At 31.1% G+C, this 12,693-nt stretch overlaps 1 protein-coding gene across 7 annotated transcripts in view; it reads right to left on the bottom strand.

The window, feature by feature from the left end:
* ANKHD1 (ankyrin repeat and KH domain containing 1) overlaps window positions 1–12,693 on the bottom strand; it is a 129,757-nt gene that overhangs the window by 17,846 nt on the left and 99,218 nt on the right. For 6 of the 7 annotated variants that reach the window (XM_074291557.1, XM_074291558.1, XM_074291561.1 and 3 more), the window contains 7 exons: window positions 10,667–10,842; window positions 10,331–10,493; window positions 9,353–9,448; window positions 6,737–6,853; window positions 4,367–4,541; window positions 2,475–2,931; window positions 1,538–1,684 (listed from right to left, as the gene is read on the bottom strand). In XM_074291557.1, coding sequence (XP_074147658.1) covers window positions 1,538–1,684; window positions 2,475–2,931; window positions 4,367–4,541; window positions 6,737–6,853; window positions 9,353–9,448; window positions 10,331–10,493; window positions 10,667–10,842 — 1,331 coding nt within the window. The remainder of the gene's footprint in view (window positions 1–1,537; window positions 1,685–2,474; window positions 2,932–4,366; window positions 4,542–6,736; window positions 6,854–9,352; window positions 9,449–10,330; window positions 10,494–10,666; window positions 10,843–12,693) is intronic. The other variant, XM_074291556.1, reaches the window with a different exon arrangement.

Raw genomic sequence — 12,693 nt, 5'->3', positions numbered from 1 at the left:
GTCTAGTCTGTTTATTGAAACACAATTTTTAAAACAGTGCCAAATGGTTGCTTTTAATATAGTTTAGAGTTCAGAAGTGCTATTCCTCTTTTATTCATTTTTTTCATTACATACAGTTCTCACCATAAATTTGCATTACATATTCATATTATACATAATTTGACTTTACACAAAGGATTCTGAAAGAAATCTATATTCCAAAAAGATGGCTGTGGTGTCCTCCTCCCTTCTCCTCCCCAATCCTGTCTTTCAGCTTAAGATTCCCTGGCCTTCTGTACTTCCACCTCCCAAAAAAATAAAATAAAATAAAAATCAAAAAACAAAAAGCAAACAAACAAAAACCCTTAAAAACAACTTTCCAGATAAAAGCAGAACAGACATGCAGAGAGAAAAAAAGAGGAGAGATGTTGGATTGAACCCTCCAATATTGAAAGAAGAAATATTTGACCCATTCTACTCTATAATGTCCTTGTCGTCTCTAAATTATAATCCTTCTCTGGGAGGACCAATTATTTTCATCCATCGTCAGATACTGCATATCACTTGTCATCTCTTGATGACCTTCCCCATGTATATACCCCTCTGTGTTACTCCTGTCAGTTCTAGCCAGGCCCCTATGTGGCTGGCCTTGGCCCTCATCTGTTTCTCCTCCTGCTCATTTCTCTGTTCCTTGTCCTGAGTTGTTCTTTTTTTGTCTTTGCATTCCCAACATTTATATAGTAACATATGATAGCTTAGCCTTTGATCTCCACTGAACAAGCACTTCTTTTCTTTCACCTTCCCTATGACCTTGCTCTGGCTTTCATCCCATCTTCTTTCATATATCTTCAACCCTATCACCACTGGCTTCCTTCCCAACAGCCTAGAATCATGCTTGGATCTTTAATTATAAGAAATAACTATTACTTAACCCTTCCAGGTGACCTGGTTATCATCCTCCATTTTTCTTCATAATCAGTTGTTATTCTCTCTACTTTCCAGCTATATCTCATATAATTCCCCTTTACATACATTCAAAGCAAATAAGGTTCAAATTATTTCTGTTTGAAATGCTCATCCTCTACTTTTATAGTTGTTAAATGTTTCAAGACCAAATCAAAAGTAATTTCTCTTCTTACTAGCCTGATCCCTCTATTTGGAATGACTTTCCTATAAGATCTCGAAGAGATTTAAAAAAAAATATTCTCTAATGCATCTATCATACAATATTGTATGTTACAGTTACCTGTCTTTAATGTCTTATGTTTCCCTTGTACTAGACTCGTAAGGTCCTTTGAAGACTGAAATTCAGCTAAATTTTGTATGTTCCCTGGCTAAAAAATATTTTTTTTTAGTGAGCAATAAACTCAATTCATATGGTACCATGTTCTACTCCCCCCAAACCTATCTTGTATTATATTGTTTATAAAAGAAAAGCACATGCAATATTTCAATTCAGTTTCACTTCATTTAGGCATAATTATGACATTGCAGGTTAAAATAATAATTAATTAAGCAAATCTTAAGTCCTTAAAAATTTATGAAAAATAAACTTTACCTTCGCACAACTTCTTTCCACCCTTCCTCTCTCTTCTGGCCTCTTTTAGGGCTGGTAAGATTTAGTTTTATGTTTGGAGAACTCACTGGCAATGACACTGATTTATAGTTTGTTGACAACGAATTAGGATTAACTTCACCTTCAAGTCTGTAAAGACAAAATGTCTCCTTCTAGTAAAAGCAAAATAAAACAAAACTCTTTCAAGACTAAATGAAGATGGTTATTAGCAACATATGATTAGACAGTCAATACATATCATAAAATCCCTGAGATGTAATTGACCTTAGAGAAGAATTATTTAAATATGTTTTCCTGTGTTCTCAAGTATATACGTGAAATGTGAGCAAATTTTAAGTTTACAAAGCCTGTGACTTATTCAAGATCACCTAATTTAATGGCAGATGTAGAACTAAATTTCTGATTCTCAAACACTAATGGAATCACATACTTCCTCTAATTCATATTTGAGAGACTGCATCACATTCAGAATATTTGATAGACTTAAGTGTACAAATACTCCAATTTAAACTTTAAAGTTAAATTTAAAAGTTAGAAATGAGACCTAATATGTTATTATACAAAGCAGTACCTAAATAGGTTCAAACAGGTTTGCCTGTCAGTTTTATAGGCAAATAGTAGGATGAAGGAGTACTTATATTTTGAAGTTGGAGAATTTTTAGTTTAAGTCACCAAGAATAATTTGTTAGGAACTGTTCTGTTTCCTAAATCACAGAGTGAAATATGCTTTGGAAGGCAGTCAAACTTTAAACTGTTTTGAACAGAGATGACAATCTAGCAAATTTGGTTATTGGCATTCAATACTATAAAATTTGTATAATCCAAATTATCGAGTATAAAGGAAAAGATGCTTAAAACAAAACAAAACAAAACAACAACAACAACAACAACAAAAAACCAATTAGGATAAAAAACTTACCTTGTTTGCATTTTGGAAGTGGTGGTGCTGGTTTTTTCTTCATGGGAATGAATTAACAATGATGTATATCTTCTATCACCAGATGAATTTACATCCATTGTGAAGTTTAACTCTTGACTTTTACCACCACTGCTACTCTCGCTGTTACAATCTGTGCTATCCAGGTTATCAGAATCACTATTTCCACCTGCACCACCACCTCTAGGTTCTCCATTTATTTTATTTTTATCTGCCTTTTGTTGTGCAAGTGATATATGTTGATCTGGCAAAATTAAATGCACAGTTGGAGGTGTCTCTTTTGTTTTGTTTTTTTTATTTTTTCGATTGGTGCTGGGGGTTGTTACTACATTAGCCCTCTTTTTCCCAAACACATTAGTAAAGGTAGTAGAAGTGGCAGAAATCCCAATTGTAGTGGTAGTGGTTGCACTAGGAGGTTCTATGGGAACTTCTTGCTCTGCTAATAAAAATGAATAAGTAAATGTTATATTCAAAACATGAGTTTCAGATAATCACTAATAGATCTGAAAATCAAAACATATGTAAGTTTTTTGTTTTCACAAATTCCATCTAAATAAGAAAATCTCAGTTACCATCAGAACTAATATACTAGCATACTCTAAACCTAATTTAATATGAAAAAATAGTTCATTAAAAATTCCTAATCAAATTTAGTTAACATATTCTTAGGTAAGAATTGTTTGAATTTAGAATTAAAACCTCACCTAGAAAGGTGAGCATAAACAGAGCACAGTACAGCCATTTCAATAATACAAAGTATTGTTAGGGAGCTGAGCCCCAACTTTTTGGACTCCATGGTTAGGAATTTTGAATGATGTAAAATTATGCAGTCTTTTGGGCTATAAAAACCTCTTAAATAATGCTTCTGACTATGTTCTTTCACTTTTCTTTTATGTGTGCTGCCTCTTTTCTGACTTAAGTTATTGAGAATCTGAGGAGGGGATGTGGCTAATTGGTTTTAAAAAATATACTTCTTTGATGACATAAGTTTTCTTTTATTAATATTTTAAAAAATGTGCTCTTTAAAATATGGTTACTCTCCCCTAAAGAGTGAGCCATATCTTGTAATAATGAGAAGGAAAAAAAAAACCATAAAGAAATTCAGCAAAATGAAGCATTACCTCAAATTTAAGTCTGATAGCATGGGTATTATTCTATACTAGTAAGTTATCTTACCTCTTCTTCTCTAATGAAAGAAGAGAAATATATTTCTACATCTAATCTAGGAAGGAAGGCTTGGTAATTATAATTACAAGGCATAGCACATAATTTTTCACAAAGGGACTTACTGTACTTCTTAAACTACTTTTGTTTATTTTCCCATTCTGATTTCTTTCTCTAATTTTCTAGTTTCTATGTTAATTTCAAATGTTATAGAATGTTTAGAAGTGTATACTTACAGTATATAATCAGACCAGGAAAACAACTTATGCAATTATTACAACATTGTAAACACAAACAATTTTGAAAGATTTAAAAGAGCTCCGAAAAGAACAATGAATAACCAGAATTCTAGGGAACTAATGATGAAGTTTGCTGCCGACCTCTTAACAGAGAAGTGATAGACATGGGATACAGAATGACATACTTATTTTCTAATCATCATGAATATGGAAATTTATTTTAATTGACTATGTATATTTGTTATAGGAGTTTTGTTTTACTTTTTTCTATGTGGGTGGGAGATGAAAAAAAGAGAAGTTTTTAATATTTTTAAATTTTAAAATGTTCATTATTAAAAGTATCTATAAAATTAAAATTAAGTCATACATCATGGTGAGCTTTGGATAAAAATATGAAAATTATATAAAACATATATAGACAAAAGAAAAATTTAATTACTTTTACTTTAAAAAATATGTACTATCACTTACCTTCATCGTCATTCTCTTCTTCATCATCATCCTCTGGTAACTCTAAATTCTCTTTAGGTTTGTTTTCCTCATCTTCTTCCTGCTTTCTTTTTTGTTCCTCTTTCTTCTTTTTTCTTTTTTCCTTTCTTTTCTCTCTCTTAGCTGCAAGAGCCTGTTTTCTACTCTCCTCTCTTGACTGTAAATAAAACAATCATATAATGTTATCAGTGATTTGGTAAATATTATTTTAAAGCATATAATAGATATCCAATGTACGACTAAACATGCATGTGGGATTTTAAAAAAGATATGATCATTTCTACAACTACTATGAATAAGTATCTGGCATTTGTTCATTTCAAGATCAAGGTTCCATGAACACTAAGAAAAAATGCACTGTAAAAAAATGTTAACGAAAAGAGATAAAACTGAAGAAAACTGAAAAAAATAGAAAATTAGCATATCAACAAATAAATAAATAAACAAATAAATAAATGAAGTTTATCAAAAAGAAAAAAATAAAAACATAAAGAGATTTAAATAATCATCTCTTCTCAGAAAATTTCAAGAAAATATAGCCCTAATTCATGCTAATTTTTAAGCTATAAGATCTTTTCCCTAAAGATAAAATGTTCAAGTTTTTTTTGGTTCCTTTTACAGGCAGCTAAGTGGTATAGTGAATACAATAGTGGACTTGAGAGTCAAAAAGATCCAAGTTCAAATTCTGTCTCAGACATTTATTGGTCATTTCATATATACTCTTTGCCAGGCTTACTTTCCTCATTTTTAAATGGGCAAAAATAATAATAATAATAACAAAACATTGTAAAGTGCTTTGAAAATTATAAAGCATTATATAAATGTTAATTGTTGTTGTTGTTGTTTTTTAACAAAAATTCATGTTTTTTGACTTTACTTCACCTAAACTTTCCAGTAAGTTATTCATTCTCTTCCTTTATAAAGAATGAAAAAAGGAGAAAAAAAGGCAAAATTAAGAAACATGTTGAAAAAGTCTATTATATTGAGTTCCATTCCCATACCTGTACTACTTCAAAAACAAACAAAAAATCATTTCAACAAATAAATATTTATTAAGCATCTATTATTTACTAGGTACCAAAGCTAGAGACAAAAATTATAGAGGAAGTTGTAAGAGTGAATATTCTTACCACTCCTATTTTATCAGTTTTAGGAAATTTAGGAAATAGTAGTAAGCCATGAAAAAGAAAATGAAGGAATAAGCATCTGTAATAAAGAAATTTAAATGTCTTTATTTGCAGATGACATAATTATATACCTAAAAAAACCTAAGACAGTAAACAAAAAAATGAAGGTAAAAAAGTTACTTTAGTAAAGTAGCAGGACACAAGAAAAAAACCACAAATATAATCTACATTCCTAAATACTATCAATAAGAATTTTAAAAAATGATGTAACCTTTACAATAATAAAAGAAAGTATTTGAGCACTATTCAAGACTATTATAGGTTTATATCTATATAGCAGTAGCTTTAACAAGCTTAATGCACCAGAAAATATAAAATTATATATTTATACAAAACATGTATATATAAATATAAAAATTATGTATTGTAAATATATAATATATAAAATATAAAAATAATAGAACAAAAAACTCAGAGAAAAAAAATCCACTGTATATAAGGAGAGAGAGTGTATGATAAACCACACATTTCATTAGGAATGAGGACAAATATTCAATAAAAACTCCTAGGAAAGCTAGAGAAGAAAAAAATGAAAGCACAAGACTGTATACCATACACCACAAACTAATCGGATCAAGGATGGAAATATTTCTTTACAAATTATAACAGTTTCATCAATTTATAGTCTACCACCCATTACAATTCTGATTGATTCATAATATTAATATGAGCATTTCAATAGTCTTTGGAATTCTTATTTATCTAAAAAAGAGCATGGGCTAGAATAGAATATGGATATACTTAAAGGCATTTCAATACTTTGTTAATAATAAAAACAAAAATGGTATTAATCTTAGTTATATGACAAACCAGCTAATCCTTTTAATCAATACCCCCCCAAGAAATTATTTAAGAGGCCATTTAATAATTTAGCCCTCATAGCAAACTATTGGTAAATTATTAAATTTTCACTATACGAGTTACCCAGACCAAATATTAAAACTATTAAGAGTGGCATTTGGCAAATATCCTGCTTGCTCCAAAATGTAAATCATTTGGTTTATTAAATTTTAAACTATTTATTTAGTACTATATGTCAAAGCAGTTCCCAAAACAATGTAGGTGGTACTATAGCAATAAATTCCCTTAAAGCAGATTCTTAGAAATGTAGCATTATAAGACAGTGTAGTATTGTCCTAAATTGCACAATAGTTTCCCGGTTTACCTTTTCTAGATCAAGCTCCTTCAGCAGAATACTTGCATTCTTATTTGCTTCAGCAGCTTGCTGGTCTTTAGCTTTCACAATTGTTTCAACACACTGGTGACATTTTTTCAACAGTTCCTAGGATGGAAAATGATAATTGTGGAATGGCCACATAAAATTGATAGAACAGTTATGCATAGAGTCTAGAGACAAAAGCTTAAGGTACTACTGAAAGTTCACCAAAACAGCAGCAGTCTTTCTTCAAACTAAAGAACAAGTGTTTTATTTAACTTGAAAACTAGGTGACTTTAATATCTTATTTTTCAAAGTCATTGTACAAATATATTTTATTAGCACTATAAAATGTAATGATTTTAAAATATAGACATTTCCCAGCAGCCCAAGCAAGGGAGTAGAAAATAAGAAGGATGAGAGCTCTTTTTGTTCTAAGTTTATCCTGCCCACTACAAAGATTTAACAAAGACACAAAGGCAAGGTTTTAATTTCTGGTTTCATGACCTGTCACAATTTATTTAGAATGTTACATGATAGTCAAAAGTACAACTCTAGGGCACAATGTTAGGTACATTTAGGGAACAGAACTATTTCTGGAAAAGTTTTCTTTTCTTTTTTTTTTTTTTTGCTGAGGCAATTTGGGTTAAGTGAATTGCCCAGGGTCACACAACCAAGAAGTATTAAGTGTCTGAGGCCAGATTTGAACTTAGGTCCTTCCTGACTTCAGGCCTGGGCCTGGTGCAGTATTCACTACACCAACTAGCTGCCCCTGGAAAAGTTTTAAGTAGTCTTAGAAAAGGGGTCATTATTTAATAACTCCATGTCTTACATGATTAAACTAACTGTTTTTGCCTGAATTGCTAATTTTTTTGAACAATAGCTTTATATTTTCAAAATATATGAAGTTTTCTTAACATTCACCCCTGTAAAATCTTGTGTTCCAAATTTTTCTCCCTCTCTCCACATCTACCCCCTTCCCTTTTCTAGATAGCAAGTAATCCAATATAGGTTAAATATGTGCAATTCTTCTAAACTTAGTTCCACATTATCATGCTGCAAAAGAAAAATCAAACCAAAAGGATAAAAAAGTGAGAAAGAAAAAAAAAAAAAACAAGCCAGCAAACAACAATAACAAAGGTGAAAATACTATGTTGTGATCCACATTCAATCCCCATAGTCCTTTCTATGGATGTAGATGGCTCTTTACATCACAAGTATATTGGAATTGGTCTGAATCACCTTATTGTTGAAAAGAGCCAAGTCCATTACAATTGATCATTACTTAATCTTGTTCTGAATAAGGTTCTCTTGGTTCTATACATTTCACTTAGCATCAATTCATGTTAAGTCCCTGCAGCTCTTTCTGAAATCATCCTTTTAGAACAATAATATTTTATAACATTCATACACTATAATTTATCAAGCTATTCCCCAAATGATGGGCATCCACTCAAGTTTCCAGTGCCTTGCTACTACAAACTTTTTTGCATATGTGGGTCCTTTTCCCTATTTTATGATTTCTTTGGGATACAGACCCAGTAGAGATACTGCTGGATCAAAGGATAGACAGAGTTTGATAGTTCTAGTTCTTTGGGCATAGCTGAATTTGTGATCTCATTGATGTAGGAAATTCATGATGAAGAAACTTCCATTTTCAATGCAGACTGACAACTACTTTATAATGTACAGTTTTAGAAGGACCTTTAGAAAGGCACCCCATAGAGTAGAGGTGTCAAGCTAAAATAGAAATGGAGGCCAATAAACTGGACATAAAGGATCCTTGTGGGGTGCACATTGATTTAGCTTTAAAATGTAATGTTATCTATATTTTGTTACATTTTTATTATGTCAAATATTTCCCAATTATGGTTGAGTCCAGACTGTATTATGGACAGTTTTTGCAACGAGTTTCAGATTCACTGAATTAAAATTTTCATGAGGTAGAGGCCATCTCTTTATCCCCTCTGGTTATAATTAAATTGGCAATACTACATATAGAAGAGGACAATAGATCACATGACATGGTTATTATAATACATCCTGTACCGGGGGAAAAAACAGTTAACAAAGTAACTTACAAATGAAACAATTAAAAGAGAAAAATCAAGGGAGATGATTGAATATTGGTATGCAAATGTAATAGAATATTTTTCATTAAAATAAACAACTAATATGATTCTAAGAAACCTGAAAAGACTTTTTTGAACTGAAAGCATAACAGAAGATGTGCACAAATACTATAATAATATTAATCAAGACAACACTAAAAGACACAAATTTAGGGCAACTGCAGTGATAATGTTGGCTCAAGAGGATCAATGATGGAACAATTTCCTTTCTCTCAGTAGAGTGATGATATACAATGTGCAGGTAATAACCTGTTCAATCTATTCTATTTAACAATTACTCAATTGTTCTATAAGATGGTTTTGCCTTTTTTGGGGAGAGCAGTAAATAAGGAAAAGTTTTTGGAGGGTTATTGGGAAGTAATTACCTAAGATAAAATTCATCACAAACCTTTTTAAAAATAAAGGTGATTGCCAATAAAAACAGAATCTCACTTTACCAACAGCGTAACACTTCTACAAGATAACAATGTTTCAAAAATTACATTACACTTACTTTATCAGTGATAGTTGCTATATATCTCATGCATTCAATATCAGAAGGAAATTGATTGACTTCTTTCACCAAATACTGCACAACTTTTACATGGCCCTAAGGACAACACATGAAAATTTCTTTAATTTTTACCTATGTATATAAAAATTTATGAACAAATTAAAGTGAGTAGTAATTAATTCCAGGAAATAACTATCCATTTAAAAATGAGATTAGGATATTAATTTTTTAATAATGGAGACAATATATTTGTAAACCAATTTACTAGGAATACTGAAAGATATAATTCAATTATCTAAAGATATAATTCAATTATCTATAATTAACATATGTCACATATTTTATATATGTATATATGACATATGATTATATATATAAATATATATAACTGAACCTATTTCAAAAGTATCAGTATTTTCTTTCCTTCCCATAGTAAAAAAGTTGCTCTACATGGACAAATAAAGGTCTATCTTGCTACTTACAAAACAGAATATAGAGAAAACATGTTGCAAAGACAATTGGCTTGTGTGGTCAATTTATCAAAATGTAATAAGAAATTGGCTCATCTATCAACAAATAATATTTTTTCTTAGATACAATTTCTTCCATATGACAACACTGTAACAGCCAGTTATAGTTGGTTTCTAGTTATTTCTAAATGACATAAAAAGTAGTGATTTATCATGAAAATATTGGTGCCTCAGAAGCAATTTACCTTTTAGCTGCTTATCACTGAAAGTCTCATTAAATTTGTAACTATAAGGACTGAAGAGATCATCTAATCCAAAATTATTATTTTACATATTAAGAAACTGTGCCATAGTGAAATTAAGTAATCTATATGTAATTAGTTACTTAGTAGTACTTAGTCAGGAGTAGAAGGATTCAAATCCACGTCTTATGACTCAACTTTTTCTATTTCACCACAGTGATTCTAATCAATAATTTGCTATAAATTAGTTTTCCACATCAAATCACCTTGCGAAAAGCTGACATGAGAGGTGTAATCTTCCGGTTATCTGCAGCATCCACATCAGCGCCTGCCTGCACAAGCAACTGTACCACATCAAAATGACCACCATTTGCTGCCAACCATAGTGGTGTGTTTCCTTTCTTGTTACGAACATCAATATGGGCTCCCCTATAAAAATCAGAATATATTTAATATAATTATATGCTCAGTTTAAAAAAAAGTTTAAATTTTTCTAGTGTTCTCTAACACCTTCCTTTCTTAAAAAATTTCAGCAAAATACAAGCTAATACTTAGCAAAATTGAAATAAGATTATCCATACATCTATAAAATCTGACTTTACCTATTAATAAGTAGCTCGCAGAATTTGTAGTGGCCTTTGTCTGCTGCAATAGTTAAAGCTGTATCTCGTGAAGAAGGCACAGGAGGAGCATTGACATCTGCTCCTTTATCAAGAAGAACTCTTCCAACTTCTGCATATCCTCCAGAAGCTGCTTCCATCAAAGGGGTAAGGCCAGTCTGATTAATGGGAAAAAAAATGTTATGTTAGCACAAGCAAGTATGGTTTACCTTTTATTTTTATTTTATAATTTTTATTTATTTTATTTTAAGAACATTTTCTTCTAGTGTTAAAGTTAATCATGTTTCACTCTGGATATAACCATCAATATATTAGAGAACGTTTTAGTTCACTAAGATTTTGATGACTGATCAAATCTGATGACAACGAGAAGTCAATGCTCCAAATCTACTTATCTGTAGCCATAACAATGCTCTCAAAAGCCATTTCCTGGACAAGTATTATTTCCAAAAGATTCTGAATCCCCAGGATTCACACAATCAAGGATGCTAGAAAATCGCTACTCTCTGGTGATTGCAAAGCCTAAGTAAGAAGTGAGTTTTTTTGCCTTTTCAGTTGTAAGCAGAATAAACAAATTATCTATTAACTGAATAACACTATTAGCAAAGAGCACTATAAAGCAGGTATGATTCTCCAAGTGTTTTAAAGGGTATTATTTTATTTTATTTTTTTAAAGTGACTTGCCCAGAGTCACACAGCTAGGAAGTTATTAAAATGTCTGAAGCCAGATTTGAACTCTGGTCCTCCTGACTTCAAGGCTGGCGCTCTATCCACTGCGCCACCTAGCTGCTCCTCAACAAGTATTTTTTAAACACCTATCACTTAAAAAGGAATTATGTTTACTAACTGAACACCAAATTAATTAAATTCAAGTTCTAGGAAATCTAACCATGGAAATATAGCTCAAGAAAGAAACCCAAGATTTTATTTACTGATATCAGTTAAATCTTAGGCTTTCCCAACGTCAGATTATCCCCAGATATGGTGATCATTTAGGTACATCGCTAATTCCATTTTTTTTCTTTTTAAAATATTATTTTTAAATTTTCAGTTCCAAATTCTTTCTCTATCTATCCCTCCCCCTCCTATAAAGAAAATAAGAAATGATACCTAAGTCATGCAAAACATGCTTCCACATTATATGTTCTATTTTCTTGTGCTTTGAGATTGTGAGATACTTGAAAATTATGAGTAAAAAAATCCCTATATATTTCATTGTTGGTAGAGTTGTGAACTGATCCAGTCATTCTGGAAAGCAATTTTGAACTATGCCCAAAAGGCTATAAAATTGTGCATACCCTTTGATCCAGCAGTTCCACCACTGGGTCTGTATCCCAGAGATCATAAAAGAGGGAAAATGACACATATGCAAAAATGTTAGTAACAGCTCTTTTTGTGGTATCAAGAAAATGGAAAATGAGTGAATGCTCATCAATTGGGGAATGCCTGAATTGTGGTAGTGGAATGTAATGGAATACTAGTGTTCTACAAGAAATGATGAGTAGGCTGATTTCATTAAAGCTTGGAAAGACTTACATGAACTGATGCTGAGTGAAATGAGCAGAATCAAGTGAACATTATACACAGTAACAGCAAGATTGATTATCAACTATGACAAACTTATTTCTTCTCAGCAATACAGTGATCCAAGGCAATTTCAATAGACTTGGGATGGAAAGTTCTATCCGCATTCAAAATTGAAAGAGGATAGAGACATACTATTTTCACTTTCCCCTCCACCTTTGTTTTGAGTTTTCTTTCACAAAAAGACTAATATGTTTAAAATGATTGTACATGTATAACCCATATCAGATTGCTTGCTGTCTTGGGGAAGGGGTGGGAAACATTTGGAAAACACAATTTTATAAAAGTAAATGTTGAAAACTATCTTTACATGTAATTGGAAAAAATAAAATAGTAGAAAAAAAAGAATCATTATTTTTAAGAGATTCAACTTTTATTTCCTAACAGTCAAGAGTCCCACTATCCCAAGTCAATTGTAAGTTGTG

Source organism: Sminthopsis crassicaudata, chromosome 2 (genome assembly GCF_048593235.1).
Source record: "Sminthopsis crassicaudata isolate SCR6 chromosome 2, ASM4859323v1, whole genome shotgun sequence".
NCBI lineage: Eukaryota > Metazoa > Chordata > Mammalia > Dasyuromorphia > Dasyuridae > Sminthopsis > Sminthopsis crassicaudata.
Note: the sequence above shows the minus strand (reverse complement) of the source record. Positions and strands in the feature narration are given on the sequence as shown.